Genomic DNA, 18,502 nt, shown 5'->3' on the forward strand with positions numbered 1-18,502 from the left:
GTGCTGAGATTGCTCCTCTCTGCCATTACCTGGCTTTCACTGATAGGGTTTAGGTGGTTTAAAACTCTAATGAACAGGTTTTAATCACCCCTTCTCCATTTGAATGATTGTTCCTGTTTTTCACTAAACATATTTGCCACTGATTTAATTTCTGTAGGTTTTACTGCTCATACAGTCTCATTCCAATACATAATGTAGTGAACATTTGTGAAATTGCCGGTATTAGAACAGTAAGCAGAAAAATATAATTATTTCTAGTTAAAGAGATTTTAAAGAGGCATCTAAGAGGAAAACTAAACTTGGCAAACTTCCTCTCCTGTTGCCAGGTTTGTGGGCACCCTGAAGCAAAATGCCTTGCAGGGGACTCTCCCCAGTGACACAGAAGATCTGAATGTGGAGCATCTCCAACTGCTGCTGCTCATTTTCCACAATTTCTCGGAGAGGGGCCGCAGATCCATCATGATGCTCTGTATCCAGACCATTGTGGAGCTGACAGCAAACATGGAGACCCAGCAGTGTTCTGTGCCTCTTATCTTGGCACGGCTGCTCCTGGTGTTTGACTACCTGCTCCACCAGTATTCCAAGCCCCCTGTGTACCTGTTTGAACAGGTAAGGTTTTGACATCTAGATATTTAACTGGTCACCCAGCAGGAATCTGTAATGGACAGTCATTTGGTGTGTTCTTTTCATTACTTTTGTGAGTAAATCAGTTTTGATGTTGTTACCAAACTTCGGAGTTCCAAGGAATGATTAATTATGGCTGGTTCCTAGCAGCAGGTTCAGTTGGAGTGTAAATTCCTGGTGTGACTGGTGTCTTAATAAATCCTAGCAAGGACAGGATGATTGTCCCACCATATCTTTAAAATCTTGAGTATTTGGCTGTTTATTTCATGAATGCCTTTTGTACTTCCTTGATTTAGTGTTTGACTGTGGAGGTTTTTGGCACTGTCCTCATTAATGGGAGAAGATGGTGCTTTGTGCCTGGCTTTTCCAGTTGTGGGAAGCTTGGCCATGGATTTAAACTGCTCAGTCCAGAATAAAAACCAGGGAGGGTCCAGGGCTTCCCCCAGAAGAGTGGAATATTGTGTTTTGAATAGGACTGTTTCTATTTTGTGTTTCTTTCTCTGTGGGGTGGTATTTTCCCCTTACCCCTCAGTGACAAGGATGTCATGGGTGGGTTTTTGTTTGTTTGTTTTTAATTCAGGTACAATATAATTTGCTGACTCCACCCATTGGCTGGGTGAATGGATCTCAGGACAGCAGCAGACGAACGTCTGTCCCACTTTATCATGGCTTTAAAGAAGTGGAAGAAAACTGGACCAAACACTGTTCATCAGGTAAGAAAGAAAATGTAAGGATTTTTTTTTGCAAGATTTGTTCTTATAAATAAACGAGAGCCTTTTCTGTGCCTTGATTTGGGCATATTTTCCTGCTTTTAATGGCCATAGTTACAATAGGTAAAAATACATCTAATAATGCAAGAATTATTTTATGAAACAAAATTCAAAGTTGTTCTCTCCTAGGAGTATGCAACAAGTAATTAAAAATAAGTGTGTGTTTATTTTGCCAGGATTGTAGGAGTAGGAAAGCTTTGGCTGCCTATACCACAGGTTAGAGCACCTTTAATGTGTCATGGAGCTGGCTTGGAATCTGGTAGTGGTCCTGCAATGCAGAAGGTTGTGGGGACGGAGGAGAGGATATAATGCAAGGTGGCCTGTTTTAACTGCCACTTTGATGGATGTTTTTTTGTTCTCACATTCCAGACTCTGCTCCACAGCCCAGGTTCTACTGCATCCTTTCTCCAGAAGCTTCTGAGGATGATCTGAACCGTCTGGATAGCACGGTATGGCACTGCTGGTAGAGACTTTCTGGAGGGCTGTGAGGGTTTGCCAAGTGCCAGGGAAAACACAAGAAGGAAAGACTTGGTTAAAAAGAGGGACCAGGAGTCTTTCATTAAGTGGAGAAGAGTGATCAGGTAAAATAACATGAGATTCCTTCTTAGCCCTAGTTGGATGTCAGGGCAGTTACTGTGCAAAGTCTGTGAAGATCTATTGTAGTACTTGCAGGAATGTTTGGGATTCAGACAAAGACACGTGGCATTAGAGTTGTTTTCTCATCACTTTGCTCCAGGTTCTCCCTGGGTTTTGATGCCATCAGGGTTATGGGCTCTCTCTCCTGCCTGCTCCTTATCCTCAGTCCCAGCAGAACCTCTCCCTCAAGTTTATATTGCAAGGTTTTGGGCTGTGGGTATTCTGAATGCTTGAAGAGCTTTGCAAAGCAGGGGTCCGAATTTCTCATCTCCTGCAGGTGTGTGAGGTCCTTTTCTCCAGGGCTACGAAGTACGACGAGCTCTATGCAGCCCTCACCTCATTACTGGCTGCTGGCTCCCAGTTTGATACACTCAGGAGGAGGGAGAACAAAAATGTCACTGCACTGGTAAGACTGTCTTGCTGCCTGTGTTGAGGAATAACAAGTTTTCAAACTTAGTATTTTCAAGCAAAGTATTTAACTGAAGTATTTTGGACTGTGCTTGGTGTAACAAGGAACTTAAAAATCTCATAACTAACCATAGTGTTTGTGGTGGCTGCGCATCTCTTGAGCTGCACATTTAAATCATAATGTGCTTCAGACTTGCTGTAAGTCCGTGGTAATTTCAGGAGGTGTGGCTAGAACACGATTAAACAGGAGAAAATTGTATAATTTTTCCTTTTTCTTTTCTCCTGTGTTGCATATTTTATTGTTTAATAACAGACAGAAACTCAGTCCAGAATGTGTTCATCTGATTTGGCACATCTGCAGGAGTGTCGAGTCCCTGAAGAGATATTTCAGTAGCTGTAATGATGGAGACTGCAATCTTTCTGTACTAATTTTTCCAACTGTTCCTCTGTTTAGGAAGCCTGTGCCCTTCAGTACTACTTCCTGATCCTGTGGCGGATCCTGGGGATTTTGCCTCCCTCCAAAAGCTACATGCACCATTTGGCCATGAACACCCCCGAGATGAGTGACTGTGACCTCCTGCACACCCTGCGCTGGTCTTCCCGCCTGCAGATCCCGTCCTACGTCGTGTGGATCAAGGTTCAGCCTCAGCTCCATTGGCGTGGGGGTGGTGACAGTGACAGTGCCGGTCCCTCCCTGCTGACTGCGCGTGGGATTTGTGTTGAGGGAACTTGTGCCTGTCTTTTCTAAACTGGTTAATTGCAGAGCACTGTTCAAGTGTGATAGATATGGGTTTTGGCATTTGTAGGATCACCTTATCAAGCAGGGCATGAAGGCTGAGCATGCTGCTCCTCTCATGGAACTGACCTCCAGCAAGTGCATCTCAGTGAAGTACGACGTGGAAATAGCAGAGGAATACTTTGCTCGACAGGTGAGGCGTGGGAGTGCAGCTGGACACACAAACTTCTGCTTCTGTGGGATGATCTGCACTTACTGTTTCATCCATTTTCAGATCTCGTCTTTCTGTGCTGTCGACTGCACAACCATTCTCCAGCTGCACGAAGTCCCCAGTTTACAATCTATTTACACCCTTGATGCTGCCATCTCCAAGATCCAGGTTTCTCTAGATGAGCACTTTTCCAAGTCAGCTGCAGAAACTGATCCCCACAAGTCCTCAGAGATAACAAAGAACCTTCTCCCTGCGACGCTGCAGCTCATTGACACTTACGCTACTTTTACCAGGTACAGTCCTTGGGATTTCCAGCAGGAATACAATTTCCTGCTGTGCTTTGGGCTTTCTCTGCATTTTGTGTGTTGTTTTCTTAGAAGTGCCTGGGAGTTTTATAGTCTGAAGTAATTATTTGTGTCCTCCAGAGGGTCCCTTGCTTTAAAAGAAGAATAACAAGTAGCTCCTCAAGCCATGCATGGGACTTTGTTGTTTCTGAGTAGCCTCCATGTCTGATCTTCCAAGGCTTCCTTGCAAGTTTGCAAAACCAGCTTTTCCTCCAAAGATAAAACCACCCTCTAGGATAGTGCTACTTAAGGTTATTTCTCTGGCATAATACTGAGGCTGTCAGACCATCAAGAAAGAGAGGGGGGGTTAATTCTTACATTAAAAATATAAATTCTTCTAAACTCTCGTTAGAACCTGTGTAGAAGAAAGCAAAAGTAAATCAGCTTTTTCTTTTTGGGCTCTTCTCCTGGTAAGTAGCTTAGAGGGGATAAAAGCGCAGAAGTCCCTTAGTGGTGTGAGATGAAGTGTGGGGCAGAACTTCAGAAGTTTGTGTTTTATCTGTCACTCCACTGACACACTTAGTTCTGAAGTGCAGAGCCGACCGCTGAGGTAAATCCCCTCCATCCTGCCTGCAGGTCCTACTTGCTGCGGAGCCTCTCGGAGGAGGCTTCCTCGGACAGCAGACCCTCCGAGGAGAAGCTGCGGGGCTACGCCGCCGTCCTGGCCATCGGCTCCAGCCGCTGCAAGTCCAACACTCTGGGTGAGGGGCAGGGCAGGGCCGGGCTCAGGGTGCCCCACCGCAGGTGGATCTTCCAGTGCTTCCAATAGCCAATTTCAAAGTGATCTCCACCACTGTTCAAATGAGTGAGTTGTGCTGCCAGCAGCACACTGCGAAGTCTCTTCGGTATCCTACCAACTGAAACAGCTGGGTAAACCTTGAAAGGATCATTATCTTGTGGGCTCCTCTGAATCAGTGAAATGTTTTTATAACCGTATTGGAGCTTGTGGCATGGAATAACAAAGGGAACTTTGCAATGTTGGTGTGCTGAAGACTTCTATGAATTAGTATTTGTGCCATGTTTTCTGCAGTTTTAATGAAGTGAAAGAAGCTGGGATGCTCTTAAAAGCTTAGGGATGATTTTTAATTGTAGACCTATGAATTTATTCGGTGCCTGATTGTTCTGTGTAACTGCAGGTCCAGCCCTTGTCCAGAACTTGCCATCAGTTGTACAGACCCTGTGTGAATCCTGGAACAACATCCACACCAACGAGTTCCCCAACATTGGTTCATGGGTGAGTCCAGCCTCAGGGCCTGATGTGGTGTGTGTGCAGCTGCAGGCATTGCTGGGAATGGGGGCAGTGTGTGGCTCTGTCCCAGATCCAGGGCTCTGACGCGTGTGTGTGTCCTCCCCAGCGCAACGCCTTTGCCAACGACACCATCCCTGCAGAAAGCTACATCAGCGCCGTGCAGGCCGCCCACCTGGGCACCCTCTGCAGCCAGAGCCTGCCCCTGGCAGCCTCCCTCAAGCACACCCTGCTGTCCCTGGTCAGGCTCACCGGGGATCTCATCATGTAAGTCAGGCCTTGTGTTACACTGTGTGTTGCACACGCTGCTGGGTGCTTTGGTCTGTGTCCTCCAGGACTGTGCAACACTTACTGACCTGTGCTGGTTCTGACCTAAACCTTCCAGTTCACAGTTCCAAGTAGCAAATGAATGATAGACACTCTTTGTCTTCCTGTGGTATTTACAAAAGTCAAGCTCCCTGAGGGAAACTTTTTTGGCAAATATTTTTGCAAATATTATTTGGCAAAATTTTCTTCCCCTTGAAGAAAAGGGGATATAAACGAACACAATATGGATCTAACTAACTCATTTGTGTTTTGTTATCATTCACTTGTGTGAAGTTTATAATGTTTAAGGAAAAGTGAAATGCCTTTTTTTTTTTTTTCAGGGAGTTAGTCTAAAGTATTCTGAAACCAAAAAGTAGTTGGTGACACTGCAGACAAGCCCCAAAGCCATGATATATGATAGTGGGACTGTCTAGGCAGATGCTGTAACTGTATATATGCAAAAGTAACATGTAGAATTTTCCAAAGGGTGACTTTTTTTCTGAGGGGGAGAATGGCTGGGCCAGTGTTTTTATCCCACCTTTCCAGAAAGGGTTTCATCACTGACTTCCGTCCAGAGTTGTGCCTCACTTAATGTGAATTCTGATTTCCAGCAGGGATGATCTGTGATACATTGTGTGGAGAATTAACTTGTGTCCTTTTCTTTTCAAGCTGGTCAGATGATCCGAACCCACCCCAGGTGATCCATTCCCTGCTGCCCCTCCTTCTGGAGAGCAGCACAGAGAGTGTGGCAGAAATCAGCAGCAACTCCCTGGAAAGGATCCTGGGCCCGGCGGACTCCGATGAGTTCCTGGCACGTGTTTATGAGAAGTTGATCACGGGCTGCTATAACATACTGGCCCATCATTCTGACCCAAACAGGTAACAAAGCTGTGTGCAAAGATTGGCTACAGCAGGGTTGGTTCTGGAACAGAAAAAATCAGTTTATTTTATCTGTTGAAAGCTTCTGTACTTGTATACTATAAATATGAGATTTTTTTTTTCGCATTACCAGAATTGTGGAGTGGGGGTGAGAGCAAGAGAGAATGGGGAGGAGTAAACAGTAGAAGAGACTTAAAGTGTAAAAGGAGCAGCTCTTTATAGGAGTTTGTGTGTGAGGTGTCTGAAAGGTCTGGATTATTTTAGGTTTGTGGCTGGAACTTGCCTTACAGCATCATGTGTCCCTTTGTTCCAGCTTGGTAGATTTGTTGGTGTTTATGTAAAGTTGTTTGTTCATCAATTGTTTTTCTCCTGTCTGTTGGAGGAAGAGCTGCTTTCAATTGGTGGAAAAATTACTGGAATTGTAATGGCAAATAGATCACTTCTGGCCTCGCAGAACTGTTGTGATTGTTGAAATTGTTTTTAAATGTTCTTATTTCGTCTTCATATATTTGATCCTTATCTATCCCTCTTTTAATCCTCAGTGGCCTGGATGAGTCCATCTTGGAGGAATGTTTGCAGCATCTGGAGAAACAGCTGGAGAGCAGCCAGGCCAGAAAAGCCATGGAGGAATTCTTTTCAGAAAGGTGAAGTCACCATGGAAGTTGTAGCCCAAGGACCTCATTTCTCATCCATTTTCTCTTAGCTTGTCAGTGTAGACACCAAGGTGATGTTAATGCCATTGTGCAGGAAAATAGAGACTCTGTAGAGCCAGGATATCCTTCAGGCAGTGCAGGAGAGTGGGAAGAGACTCTGGTGGGGAGAGGACCTGGATCTTTGTCCAAATGAAATATTCAGAGAGGCCTCACGGTGATGATCAGTGGGGAATCTTGCAGGATAATTCTGTCAGAGCAGGTTTCTGAGAGATGCTGCTCCATAAGGCACTTACAGACCAAGCTGCAAAATCCCAAATTCTCTCAGTGCTTCTGTGGGGCTGTGGGTTGATAATTTTAAGGGTGGGGGAGGGGGGTTGGCCTGCCTTAGAATCCTGAAGATAAGTTGTGCTGGCAGCAGCCTAGAACAGCTGTGATAGAAACAGCCTCGCACAACCACAGTGTTCTGAGTATGAGGTGAGCAAGAGGAGAGGCTTTCTCCATCAGAAAACCATTGCCTGGTTTTTCTCTCTACCTGTTGAACAGTTCAGAATGAAAGCAGCCTGGTGACTGCACACTGTTAGTATGGAAGGGAAAGATAGGCAAGAAAATCTTGACTTCTGTTTTGGAGCCAGTTCAGGCCCTTTTGTGACTGGATATGTAGAGAACACTGAAATGCTACTGAGGAGCCCATTTATGAGTTTTGGTCTGAGCTGGGTTTGCTGTTTGGCTGAAAGCAGTTTCTGTGGTTTGACTGCTGAGCAGTGCTAACACAAACTCCTGCCAGTCTGAAGCGTGAAGGTGGAGAGAAATGGAGCCAGTGGAAAAGGGAAATGAGCTGCTCTTTACAAAGCTGACTTAATTCTCCCATCTGTACAGTGGAGAACTGGTGCAGATCATGATGGCAACAGCCAACGAGAACCTCTCGGCCAAGTTCTGTAACAGGGTGCTGAAATTCTTCACCAAGCTCTTCCAGCTGAGTAAGTGCCAGTAGGATCTCCTCCATCCTGCCTTTTCCACTTCACACTGTTCTTGTATTGTCTGAGATTGGAAGGTGCTTGGATGTGGGAGGGAGTGGGGTCACAGCTTCACGCTTTCAAGGAAAGCCATTTTCACACATGTTGCTTGGAGCATCTGTCACTGACAGTAACTTTCCCCACAGCTGAGAAGAGCCCAAACCCCAGCCTGCTGCGCCTCTGTGGCTCCCTGGCCCAGCTGGCCTGTGTGGAGCCAGTGAGACTGCAGGCCTGGCTGACCAGGATGACCATGTCCCCCCCCAAGGACTCGGACCAGCTGGACGTGGTGCAGGAGAACAGGCAGCTGCTGCAGCTCCTAACCACTTACATTGTTCGGGAGAACAGGTAAAGCTCAGCCTTGGTCCTGTCTTGTGTGTGCTCTGCGTTCCTCTTGTTCTCTAGAACAATCTCATGTGAGTTGCTGCTGGTTCTTTGTGGTACCTGTGTGAAATTCTCCTCTTTTTGCTCAGCCAAGTGGGGGAAGGTGTGTGCACCGTTCTGCTCAGCACTCTGATACCAATGGCAACAGAAATGTTGGCCAATGGGGATGGCACGGGCTTTCCTGAGCTGATGGTCGTCATGGCAACTTTGGCCAGTGCAGGACAAGGGGCAGGACACCTCCAGCTTCATGGTGCTGCTGTGGACTGGCTGGGCAGATGGTAAGAGTGAGCTCTGTACTGTTGATGGCTTCATTTGTGGGGTTTTAAAATTTATTTTCTGGTGTTCTGGGGACAGAAATTTGTGTTTACAGATAATCCCTTCTCTCTTAGTTTATTGTTTGTTGTTTGGGATATAGTGTCTGAGGGAGGCTGATTCATGTCCATCTGTTCCAAACAATCACATTTTGTTTCTTTACTCTGGATGGTTTAATTACTGCATTTATGCATTCCCTGTTGTTAATCTAAAGCAAACTAAATGCTTGAAGTAGTTGGTCAAGACTGAGTTTATATTTTCCAAAGACTGTCAGCTGGAGTGAGGGGTTTTGGACTCCTCATCCCAGGAAGTGTTCCACGCCAGGTTGGATGGGGCTTGGTCCAGCCTGGGATAGTGGAAGGTGTCCCTGCCCATGGCAGGGGGTGGGATGAGATGGGCTTTAGGATCCCTTTCATCCTGAACTTATTCTGTAGTAATTCTCAGTGTTCTGTGTTGCAGCAAGAAATACCTGTCTCAAAAGAACGTGGTAGAGAAAATGAATGCCAACGTCATGCAAGGGAAGGTAAGACTTGTGCTGGTGTTTCACTTGCAGGAATGACTCCCAGACACGAGTTCAGCTGTCCTGGTTTGGTTGCCTGGTGGGAATTTTAAAGCCATTTGGCCATGGGGTGACTCTCCTGTGTTCATGCCCTGTAGCAGCTGTTGTGGGCTGTGAGCATTGCCTCTGATTTTCCTTGCCTTCTGCTCCCCAGCACGTGACAATCCTGGAGTGCACGTGCCACATCGTGTCCTACCTGGCCGATGTCACCAACGCCCTGAGCCAGAGCAGCGGGCAGGGCCCCAGCCACCTGTCTGTGGACGGCGAGGAGCGCGCCATCGAGGTGGACTCCGACTGGGTGGAGGAGCTGGCCGTGGAGGAGGAGGACTCTCAGGCTGAGGACTCGGTAGGCAACAAGCACAGAGGATGCTGCAAAGGACAAGGAGGGCTCATTTTGAACCTCCCAAATCACTCAGTTTATCAGTTGAGACTTTGTGTTCAGTGAGTGAAGGACCCAACATGTCAGGTCTGGAGGAGAGGATCTGTCATTCCTGCCTAGATGTGTTGACTTTGTGATGTCAACAAATATTTAATTTTTTTTTAAATTAAAAAATGAAGAAATGGAATAAAATAAGTTTGCTCCTGCTGGTTGGCTGGCAATTAGTAGTTTTTGTATCATCAAACAACTTAGATTAATACTTTAAATGCTTTTGAGTAGTGAAAAAAAGCTGTTAGAATGTGTTCTTTATTTTTTTGTATCAATTTTTTTGTTACTATTTCTTTTTCTTGTTAACTATTTCATGTTACTACAATGTGTCACCATCTCCTCTCTCCAAGTGGTTTGATACCAGCTGCCTTCTAGCTCACTGTTGCCAAAATTTGCTATTCTTAAAATGTACCTTTGGTGTCTGGGGAATTTATTCTGTACGTGTACTGCAGTTACGACACCTTCCTAAAACTATTTTCTTCTGGCTAGGATGAAGATTCTCTCTGTAATAAACTCTGTACCTTCACCATCACACAGAAAGAATTCATGAATCAACACTGGTAAGAATCTCAAGCTTGTATTCAGAATTTCAGCCTGGTATTTCTGGCCATTGGGAAGGAAACTAGTGTAGTTTGTGAGCCTCAAGGCACTGCCTGTCAAAACTCACCTGGCTTATTTTGGGCAGGTACCACTGTCACACTTGCAAGATGGTTGATGGGGTTGGTGTTTGCACAGTTTGTGCTAAAGTTTGTCACAAGGATCATGAGATTTCTTACGCCAAGTACGGATCCTTCTTCTGTGACTGTGGAGCCAAGGAGGATGGCAGCTGCCTGGTAAATTCTTTCTGTCTTCAGATTTTAAAGTCCTTTGCAATTTTCTGTTCTGCAGTAAGTTATATCAGGATTTGGGTATGCTAGAGTGTTAAGACTTGAAGGCTTTGACTTTATAATGAACCCTCAGAATTTACAGCTTGCCTGGAAATTAATTTTTTTTCACCAAATAAGAGCACTGGTAAATATGTGTCCTCATGACTCCTGAGATTCCACCTGCCTTTACAGAATTTGCTGCACAGCAAAGAACACCTTTTCCCATGTTTTCCACTAGCAGCAAATGAAATAATTATATCTTAAATATGGAAAATTTTTAATCCTTGGGTGGAGAGTCACATGCAGGATGTTATTTCTTTAGAACTATGCTCAATTTGCTACTTTTACAATCTGCATTCACTTCATCAGTAGCCAGGTTGAGCCTGGTTTGGGATTTTAGCGTTGCTCTGTCATTCCCAGGCGTTGGTGAAGAGAACTCCCAGCAGTGGGATGAGCTCTACCATGAAGGAATCAGCCTTCCAGAGCGAGCCCCGCGTGCCCGAGAGCGTCATCCGCCACGCGAGCGCGTCCCCAGCTGAGAAGGCCAAGGTCACCATCAGCGAGGGCAAGGGCCCTGACGAGGAGAAGCCCAAAAAGAGCAGCCTGTGCAGAAACGTGGAGGGCTGTCGAGAGGAGCTGCAGTCCCAGGTATAATTGTCAGCTGCTAAACAGAGATGGGTAATGATGAGGATCTTGGGCAGGCTGGGTTGATTATAAGCTGAGATGAGAGGGTCATAAAGGGACGTCAGGCTTTAAAAAGCAGTTTATGTGCAGCTCCCATCAGGAGCATCTTCTTCCTCATTTGCCTGATCTGTTTCTTGTAGGCCAACTTTTCATTTGCACCTTTGGTGCTGGAGATGCTGAATTTCCTGATGGATGCCATCCAGGTCAACTTCCAGCAAGCTTCAGCCATGGGGAGCAGCAGCCGTGCCCAGCAGGCTCTCAGTGAGCTCCACACTTTGGACAAATCAGTAGAAATGACAGATCAGTTGATGGTACGGAACAAAAGGAATTAACAGTGTGGACGGGGGGAGTGGCTTCTAAACAGAGACATTCCAGTGACACCCTCTGGTGCTTTCCCTGGCTCAGGTCCCCACGCTCGGCTCGCAGGAAGGCGCCTTTGAGAACGTGCGCATGAACTACAGCGGGGACCAGGGCCAGACCATCCGGCAGCTGATCAGCGCACACGTGCTGCGGCGCGTGGCCATGTGCGTGCTGTCCTCGCCCCACGGCCGCCGCCAGCACCTGGCTGTCAGCCACGAGAAGGGCAAGGTGAGCCCCCACACGGAGCCCTGGGCTCCCGAGGGAAGGGGAACAACAGCACTGGAGCCCTGGGCTCCCGAGGGAGGGGGAACAGCGCTGGAGCCCTGGGCTCTCGAGGGAAGGGGAACAGCAGCGCTGGAGCCACTGGGTTCCCAGGGAAAGGGAGCAGTGCTGGATGCACTGGGTTCCCAGGGAAAGGGAGCAGTGCTGGATGCACTGGGTTCCCAGGGAAAGGGAGCAGTGCTGGATCCCAGGGTTCCCAGGGAAAGGGAACAGTGCTGGATCCCGGGGTTCCCAGGGAAATGGCACAGTGCTGGATGCACTGGGTTCCCAGGAAAAGGGAACAGTGCTGAAGAACAGGCAGGACTAAGGTTTGTTCTGCCTGTCTTGATATCTGGTGTGAAGTTTTGTGTAGCTATGGGGAACCTCTTGTAGGAAAAACTGTTAAGGAAGAAGAGTTCCTGCAGCAAGAGCAGTGAGAACTCACTGCCATCACCCACCTCACTGCAGCCACCTGAGAGAAGCTTGGAGTCAGGAGGGGGTCCATGACTCAGAGAAAGGACGAGAGGAAATGGCCTTAAGGTGCACCAAGGGAGGTTAATATAAACAAAAATTTGTCTGCAGGAGTAGTCAGACTTTGGAATAAGTTGCCCAGACATTGGAATAAGTTGCCCAGAGAGGTGGTAGAGTCACCAACTCTGGAGGTGTTCAAGAAGTGTCTGGACATGGCATTTGGGGATGTGGTGTGGGGTTATTATGGTAGTTCTGGGGTGATGGTTGGACTCAGTGATCTCATGGATCCCTTCCAGCCTTGATGATTCTGATTCAGAATCAACTGAATAACTGTGAGATCTGACTTGAAATGCCTGACTGCCCTCAGTTACAGTCAGATAACCAAGTTCAGTCTGTGGTTCTGCTTCTGTAACTGGGATCTGGAAGTGAAATGCCTGACTGCCCTCAGTTACAGTCAGATAACTGAGCTCATTCTGTGGTGCAGATCACAGTGCTCCAGCTCTCAGCCCTGCTGAAACAAGCTGACTCCAGCAAAAGGAAGCTGACCCTCACCCGCCTGGCATCGGCGCCCGTCCCGTTCACCGTGCTGAGCCTGACTGGGAATCCCTGCAAGGAGGACTACCTGGCTGTGTGTGGGCTGAAGGTAAGTGTCTGCCAAAGCCTTTTTCAGGGAGCTGTAAACATCAGCTGAAAGCCAGCTGGAACAGCGTTGTTTGCTCTGAGGAGTTAGCACCGAGTTGCCTCCAAAGTTCTGTCACTAATTTAGCTCCTGATTCATTTTCCTACTAGATAGATAAGGTAAAAGAAGCAGGACCTGTATGAACAATATAATTAATGAGACAGTGCCTCAAAATAGTATTTCTTAGTGTATTTAGGCTGATTTTATTTTAAGACAAGAGCCAAGGTTTAGTCATGTCAAACTTAGTGTGTTAAAATTAGTCTGTAACAATTAGTGTTCTTTGGCAAGGACTCCTCTTTTTTGTATTCTCCCAAATTTAGATTCAGCTTTCCCAGTGCAGAATCTACAGATGTGTTATTTAGCTGAGAAAAAGCTGCACTCCCTATAGTCTTTTTCTTTTCAAACCTTCATGTCATTTATCTTCAGTGTAGGAAATTGAGATTTAGATTCTCTGAATCATTATTTGCTGTAAGAGAAATACTGACTTTTAACTCCATTCTTGGCTTCAAGTATTTGTAAACATTTGTTTTAATATTTAACCAATTTTCTCCATTACTCCAGGATTGTCATGTGTTAACATTCAGCAGCTCTGGATCAGTCTCTGATCATTTGGTGCTTCATCCCCAACTGGCCACTGGGAATTTCATCATCAAAGCCGTGTGGCTACCAGGATCTCAAACAGAGCTGGCCATTGTCACTGCAGACTTTGTGAAGGTATGTCTGGCCATGAGCTGTTGATGATAGAGCTTCTGGTAGACATCAGAGTCTGGATCCTCAGGGAGTTGCATGTGGGAGAATGTCATAATATTCTTAGAAATGAATTGGAAATATAAATTTGGGACATTTGGGCTGTTCTTGCAAGGAAAAGCAAACCCAAAAAATTCAAAGAGAAAAAAAGCCCCGAACTGTAACATCTTATGGGGATTCCCTCATCTCAGCTCTTGTTCATTTGCACTGTTCTGTATTGTAGCAGCTAATTACTGTCTTGATAATCATTGTAGTTAATTATTTCCTTGGTTCTTCCCACAGATTTATGACCTCTCAGTAGATGCCTTGAGTCCAACTTTCTACTTCCTCCTACCGAGTTCCAAAATCAGGGATGTCACTTTCCTGTTCAACGAGGAGGGGAAGAACATCATTGTGATCATGTCCTCTGCTGGCTACATCTACACACAGCTCATGGAGGAGGCCAGCAGTGCCCAGCACGGGCCCTTCTATGTCACCAATGTGCTTGAAGTCAACCACGAGGACCTGAAGGTGCTGGTGACTTCCCTTTCTCTCTTTTTTTGCATCTTCTGTTTGAAGGCAGAAGTTTCCTTCTTTTTTTCCTTCTCCTTTCAAGCCCCCTGATCTAGATCAAGGAGCTTTCTCATTCCTCTAAAGAGAGAAATATCCTTACAGTAAAAGGAGGTGGGGGTGAAAATTAAACCCCTTGATCCTTTCATCTAGAAAATGGAGCATGTTTTCCATGGCTGGCTCTGAAGTCATGCCCAGCAGGACTTCTCAGCAGGGAGGTGGCTTCAGAGCAGTGCTGTTCTCAGAGCAAGGCACTCCAAAGGTGCAGGAGCAGAAGGGATAAATCACCATGGCTGGGGCTGGAGAGCTGCAATCAGGCTTTGTTTCTTCTCTTGAGGATGACCTTTAAAATCTCTCCAGTGTTTTTACCCCAGCCTGCTTCAAAACAGGAATAGATGGGAAGGAGGCTTTCAGGAAGGTCTTTTATGAGCTGGGCATCCAGGGGATGCTCCATGTGGCACTGTCACACAGCGCTGAGGCTCACAGCTGCAGGAGCTCAGGGTGTTACCTACAGCCTCCGGGTGTGCAGGCTCAGCATCCTCTCCCAGAGCCTTTGAAGTGTCTGATGGATGAGTTCACCCAGGAGTTCAGCTTAGAAAATTGTCATTTAGGGCTCTGTTCTCTCACTGCTGGGGAGGAGGGGCGGCTTTGGGAATAATTCCATCGTAAATTTAAAAGCCTGACAGAGTGTTTGGGGATGTTTGTGTTTATGTTAAATGTTGGCATTTCTCTGGATCCCCCAGGACAGCAATGGCCAGGTGGCAGGAGGGGGGGTGTCAGTGTATTACTCCCACGTGCTGCAGATGTTGTTCTTCAGCTACTGCCAAGGCAAATCCTTCGCAGCCACCATCAGCCGAGCCAGCCTGGAAGTGCAGCGGCTCTTCCCAATTAACATCAAGAGGTGAGGATCCTGGGGGACACTCCCTGCATTTTTCTTTCTTTCTTTTTTTAATAAATATTGCTTATTATTAAACATCCCTGCTCTGAATGGCCAGACAGTGTGGTGAAGATTCCCTGTTGGCTGATGATTTCTTGCTACTTTTCATGATCCTTCTGTCCTAATGGACTTGGGTGATCCTTGTGGGTCCCTTCCAGCTCAGGAATTCCATGATATCCCAGTTGCAGGATGATAAGAAACCAAAGCTGGCTGTTTCAGCAATGAGCCACACATGCATTTTGTCCTCCCAGCAGGATTTCAGAGCAGAAAGGTGTGTGCAGAGCAGTGGAGCTGCACAGAATGAGCTGCTCGAGGTGCAGCCGCTGGAACCGATGGGATTATCCGCCCTCACCGAGGCGGCCGAGAAGGAAGTCTTTGTTTCCTTTCAGCACCACTGCTGCAGTGGACTTTGTGCATTGTGCACGTTAAGGCTGATTTTCAGACTCCCTTGAGGGAAACCAGTCTCTTACTCTATGAATGTGGCAAGAAAAAGACAGTTCTATTTTGTTTTCTGATACACAGTGCTGGGCGCTCAGGCCACAGACTCTTCACTGGCCTGACACAAAGGCACTGTCATGAGTGGGCTCTGAAGGAGGGTCAGGTTCCAAGAGCTCCTGAACTCCAGCTGAGTTTGGCTTAGTCTTTTTGCAGCTCTGTTTCCACTTCTTCCAGTGAGCAAACACTGATTCTCCTGCAGAAGTCTTTGCTTATTGCTGCTGGGTGTGTTGAAACATGGAATTGTTCATCCATTCAGATAAAACCATTGCTGAAAGCCATTTATAAATTACCTCCTTGATTTGGGGCAAAAATGCAACACTAAGCCAGTTTTTCTATGAGTTTGCAGGGTAGAGATCAGGGCTGAGGACAGGGGTGCTTGTGGTTTCTGCCCACTGTGGTGACGGTTTCGGGTTTCTCACCTGTAAACCAGACAATGTTCATTGATGCAGTGCTTGAATCCCTGCTCAGGACAAAGCTTTAACTGATTTGAACACAATGAAATTTGTGTGGTTTTGCTTGTGCTGCTCCTTAAATGAATGTCTTTGTGCCCTTTGTCTTTTGCAGTTCCAATGGTGGCAGTAAGACTTCTCCAGCCCTGTGTCAGTGGTCTGAGGTGATGAACCACCCTGGCCTGGTGTGCTGTGTCCAGCAGACCACAGGTGTCCCACTGGTGGTGATGGTGAAGCCAGACACCTTCCTCATTCAGGAGATTAAGACCTTGCCAGCCAAAGCAAAGGTTAGCCAGGGTTCCCTGTACTTTTGACACTTAAAATTTGGTTTCTTGTTGTTCTATCAACCAGGTCTCCAGTCTTGGCAGCTATTTTAATACAAAGAGTTTGTTCCTCTGAGCAAGAGTTGCCAAGCCCTTCCCTTGCTTGCCTTGCAGATCCAGGACATGGTGGCCATCCGTCACACGGCCTGCAACGAGCAGCAGAGGACCACCATGATCCTGCTGTGTGAGGATGGCAGCCTGAGGATCTACATGGCCAACGTGGAGAACACATCCTACTGGCTGCAGCCCTCTCTGCAGCCCAGCAGCGTCATCAGCATCATGAAACCAGTGCGCAAGCGCAAGGCAGCCGCCATCAGTAAGGGCTCCTCACGTGACCTCTGTAACTAATTGTCCTGGATTGCAAAATAAGTGTGTCTTCTATTTGCCATCTCTTAGAGGTGTGGCAGGTAGCTTCTGTTAATAGAACAGGATCAAGGCGCCAAAATCTGTCTTGGTTTGAACAGACAGGTGTCTGCTGAGGAAGGCAGGAGCCTCCCCTGAAATGGGAAATGCAAACCCCCTCCTCTGAATTGTTATCATTTTGAAATTAAGGGGCTCTCAGGCAAAGATATGGGAGCAGGAATAACAGTTCTTTATTCAGGAAGAAAATTTTAAAAAATAAAATAAACAATGCAGTAATGCAAAACAACACTGACAGAGTCAGAACAGGCCCTGACACCCTGTGGGTCAGGGTGGTGGCACAGTCCCATTCCATGGTGGCTCAGCCCTCCTGCAGTGCCAGCTGTGCTTCTGCTGGAGCAGGGATCCTGGACAAGGCTGGAGTTTTCCTCTGAAGCTCCAGGGCTGGTGGAGATGGGCCTGGGCTTCCTCTGGGAATGCAGTGGGGAAGAGCTGCTCCTCTGGGAATGCAGTGGGCAAAGGCTGCTGTGGTGTCCCAAAATCTCAGATTGTACCCAGGTAGGAATGCTTGGCTCCTCCCCCTGGGCGGAGCATCTCCCAATGAGATGATGGAATTTTATCAGCTATTCAGGGACACTCAATGGCCCATGAACAGAAACTATTTCCTAGAGGGAGGATTGGTTTATGGAAGAGAGAAAGAAAACTGCCCAATTAACAGAAGATAACTGCCACACCTCTAAGTGATGGCAAATAGAATACACACTTATATTGCAATCCAGGACACTAATGGAGATATAAATACTGATCTACATCATCTAAATATACTTACAACACTCATTCTGACAATTACCTAAGTACTGGCTAAGTGGATAAAATGTTTCCATAGATGAATGTTGGAACCCTGGTTACTGAGAATTTTAGACTTTCTGTGCTGACTGGCACTGACCCTCAAGAGAACACTGCATTTGACCTGAAGCTGTAGAGAGGGCTTCCAAAATTAAATAATAAAACTAAGATTATTAGTGCATAGTTTAAATAAAAGTGTATAATATCACATAGTAGAAGACTCAGAGTTTAAGTTTTTAAAATATGGTAATATATATAAAACAAGATAAAAGTTTTTAGACAGAGACTAGTCCTTCTTTTTCACCTTCTTCTTCATAAGTTTGAGTAGTAAAAAATCCAACAGATTTATATAGAATTACTTTCCAAAGTAGGCGAGTTGTTTCTGCAGGTTTTTTAGCACAACTTTGCCTGTTTAGAACGTCTTTTGTCATAAAGATCTCTTTCCCCTTCTAGCAACTCGCACATCCAGCCAGGTGAACTTCCCCATTGACTTCTTTGAGCACAACCAGCAGCTCACAGACGTGGAGTTCGGGGGCAATGACCTGCTGCAGGTGTACAATGCCCAGCAGATAAAGCACCGGCTCAATTCCACGGGCATGTACGTGGCCAACACAAAGGTGAGTGGGGCAGGCTGGGGACTCTGTTGGGCTTCTGGGTGACATTACTGTTCATGTTGATACCATGCCTTGCCTTAAGGAGTCTGCTTTGTTCAAATGACCCTGCACAAATACTCTAATTCAGTAAACAGTGGAGGCACCTCTGTACAGAGTCCTTGCCTTCAGAGAGAGTTTTTGAGCTGTGGTTCGTTCTCTGCAGCCTGGGGGTTTCACCATCGAACTGACCCAACAACAACAGCACGATGGTGATGATGGGCATACAGATCCTTTGAGCTGTGGTTTTTTTCTCTGCAGCCTGGAGGTTTCACCATCAAACTGACCCAACAACAACAGCACGATGGTGATGATGG

General features: G+C 46.5%; 1 protein-coding gene across 1 annotated transcript in view; it reads left to right on the plus strand.

The window, feature by feature from the left end:
• The window catches only part of UBR4 (ubiquitin protein ligase E3 component n-recognin 4), an 83,044-nt gene that overhangs the window by 12,580 nt on the left and 51,962 nt on the right, over positions 1-18,502 (plus strand). The window contains exons 19-47 of the mRNA XM_053997513.1: positions 327-609; positions 1,205-1,337; positions 1,764-1,843; positions 2,308-2,436; positions 2,893-3,075; positions 3,245-3,367; positions 3,449-3,678; positions 4,306-4,430; positions 4,866-4,963; positions 5,085-5,242; positions 5,951-6,160; positions 6,703-6,804; positions 7,690-7,790; positions 7,973-8,171; positions 8,297-8,485; positions 8,979-9,042; positions 9,233-9,424; positions 9,995-10,065; positions 10,191-10,338; positions 10,792-11,019; positions 11,196-11,366; positions 11,461-11,643; positions 12,632-12,790; positions 13,388-13,540; positions 13,856-14,083; positions 14,866-15,023; positions 16,122-16,293; positions 16,444-16,645; positions 17,989-18,152. Of these exons, the coding sequence (XP_053853488.1) occupies positions 327-609; positions 1,205-1,337; positions 1,764-1,843; positions 2,308-2,436; positions 2,893-3,075; positions 3,245-3,367; positions 3,449-3,678; positions 4,306-4,430; positions 4,866-4,963; positions 5,085-5,242; positions 5,951-6,160; positions 6,703-6,804; positions 7,690-7,790; positions 7,973-8,171; positions 8,297-8,485; positions 8,979-9,042; positions 9,233-9,424; positions 9,995-10,065; positions 10,191-10,338; positions 10,792-11,019; positions 11,196-11,366; positions 11,461-11,643; positions 12,632-12,790; positions 13,388-13,540; positions 13,856-14,083; positions 14,866-15,023; positions 16,122-16,293; positions 16,444-16,645; positions 17,989-18,152 (4,636 nt within the window). The remainder of the gene's footprint in view (positions 1-326; positions 610-1,204; positions 1,338-1,763; positions 1,844-2,307; positions 2,437-2,892; positions 3,076-3,244; positions 3,368-3,448; positions 3,679-4,305; positions 4,431-4,865; positions 4,964-5,084; positions 5,243-5,950; positions 6,161-6,702; positions 6,805-7,689; positions 7,791-7,972; positions 8,172-8,296; positions 8,486-8,978; positions 9,043-9,232; positions 9,425-9,994; positions 10,066-10,190; positions 10,339-10,791; positions 11,020-11,195; positions 11,367-11,460; positions 11,644-12,631; positions 12,791-13,387; positions 13,541-13,855; positions 14,084-14,865; positions 15,024-16,121; positions 16,294-16,443; positions 16,646-17,988; positions 18,153-18,502) is intronic.

The sequence above is a fragment of the Vidua macroura genome, chromosome 23 (genome assembly GCF_024509145.1).
Source record: "Vidua macroura isolate BioBank_ID:100142 chromosome 23, ASM2450914v1, whole genome shotgun sequence".
NCBI lineage: Eukaryota > Metazoa > Chordata > Aves > Passeriformes > Viduidae > Vidua > Vidua macroura.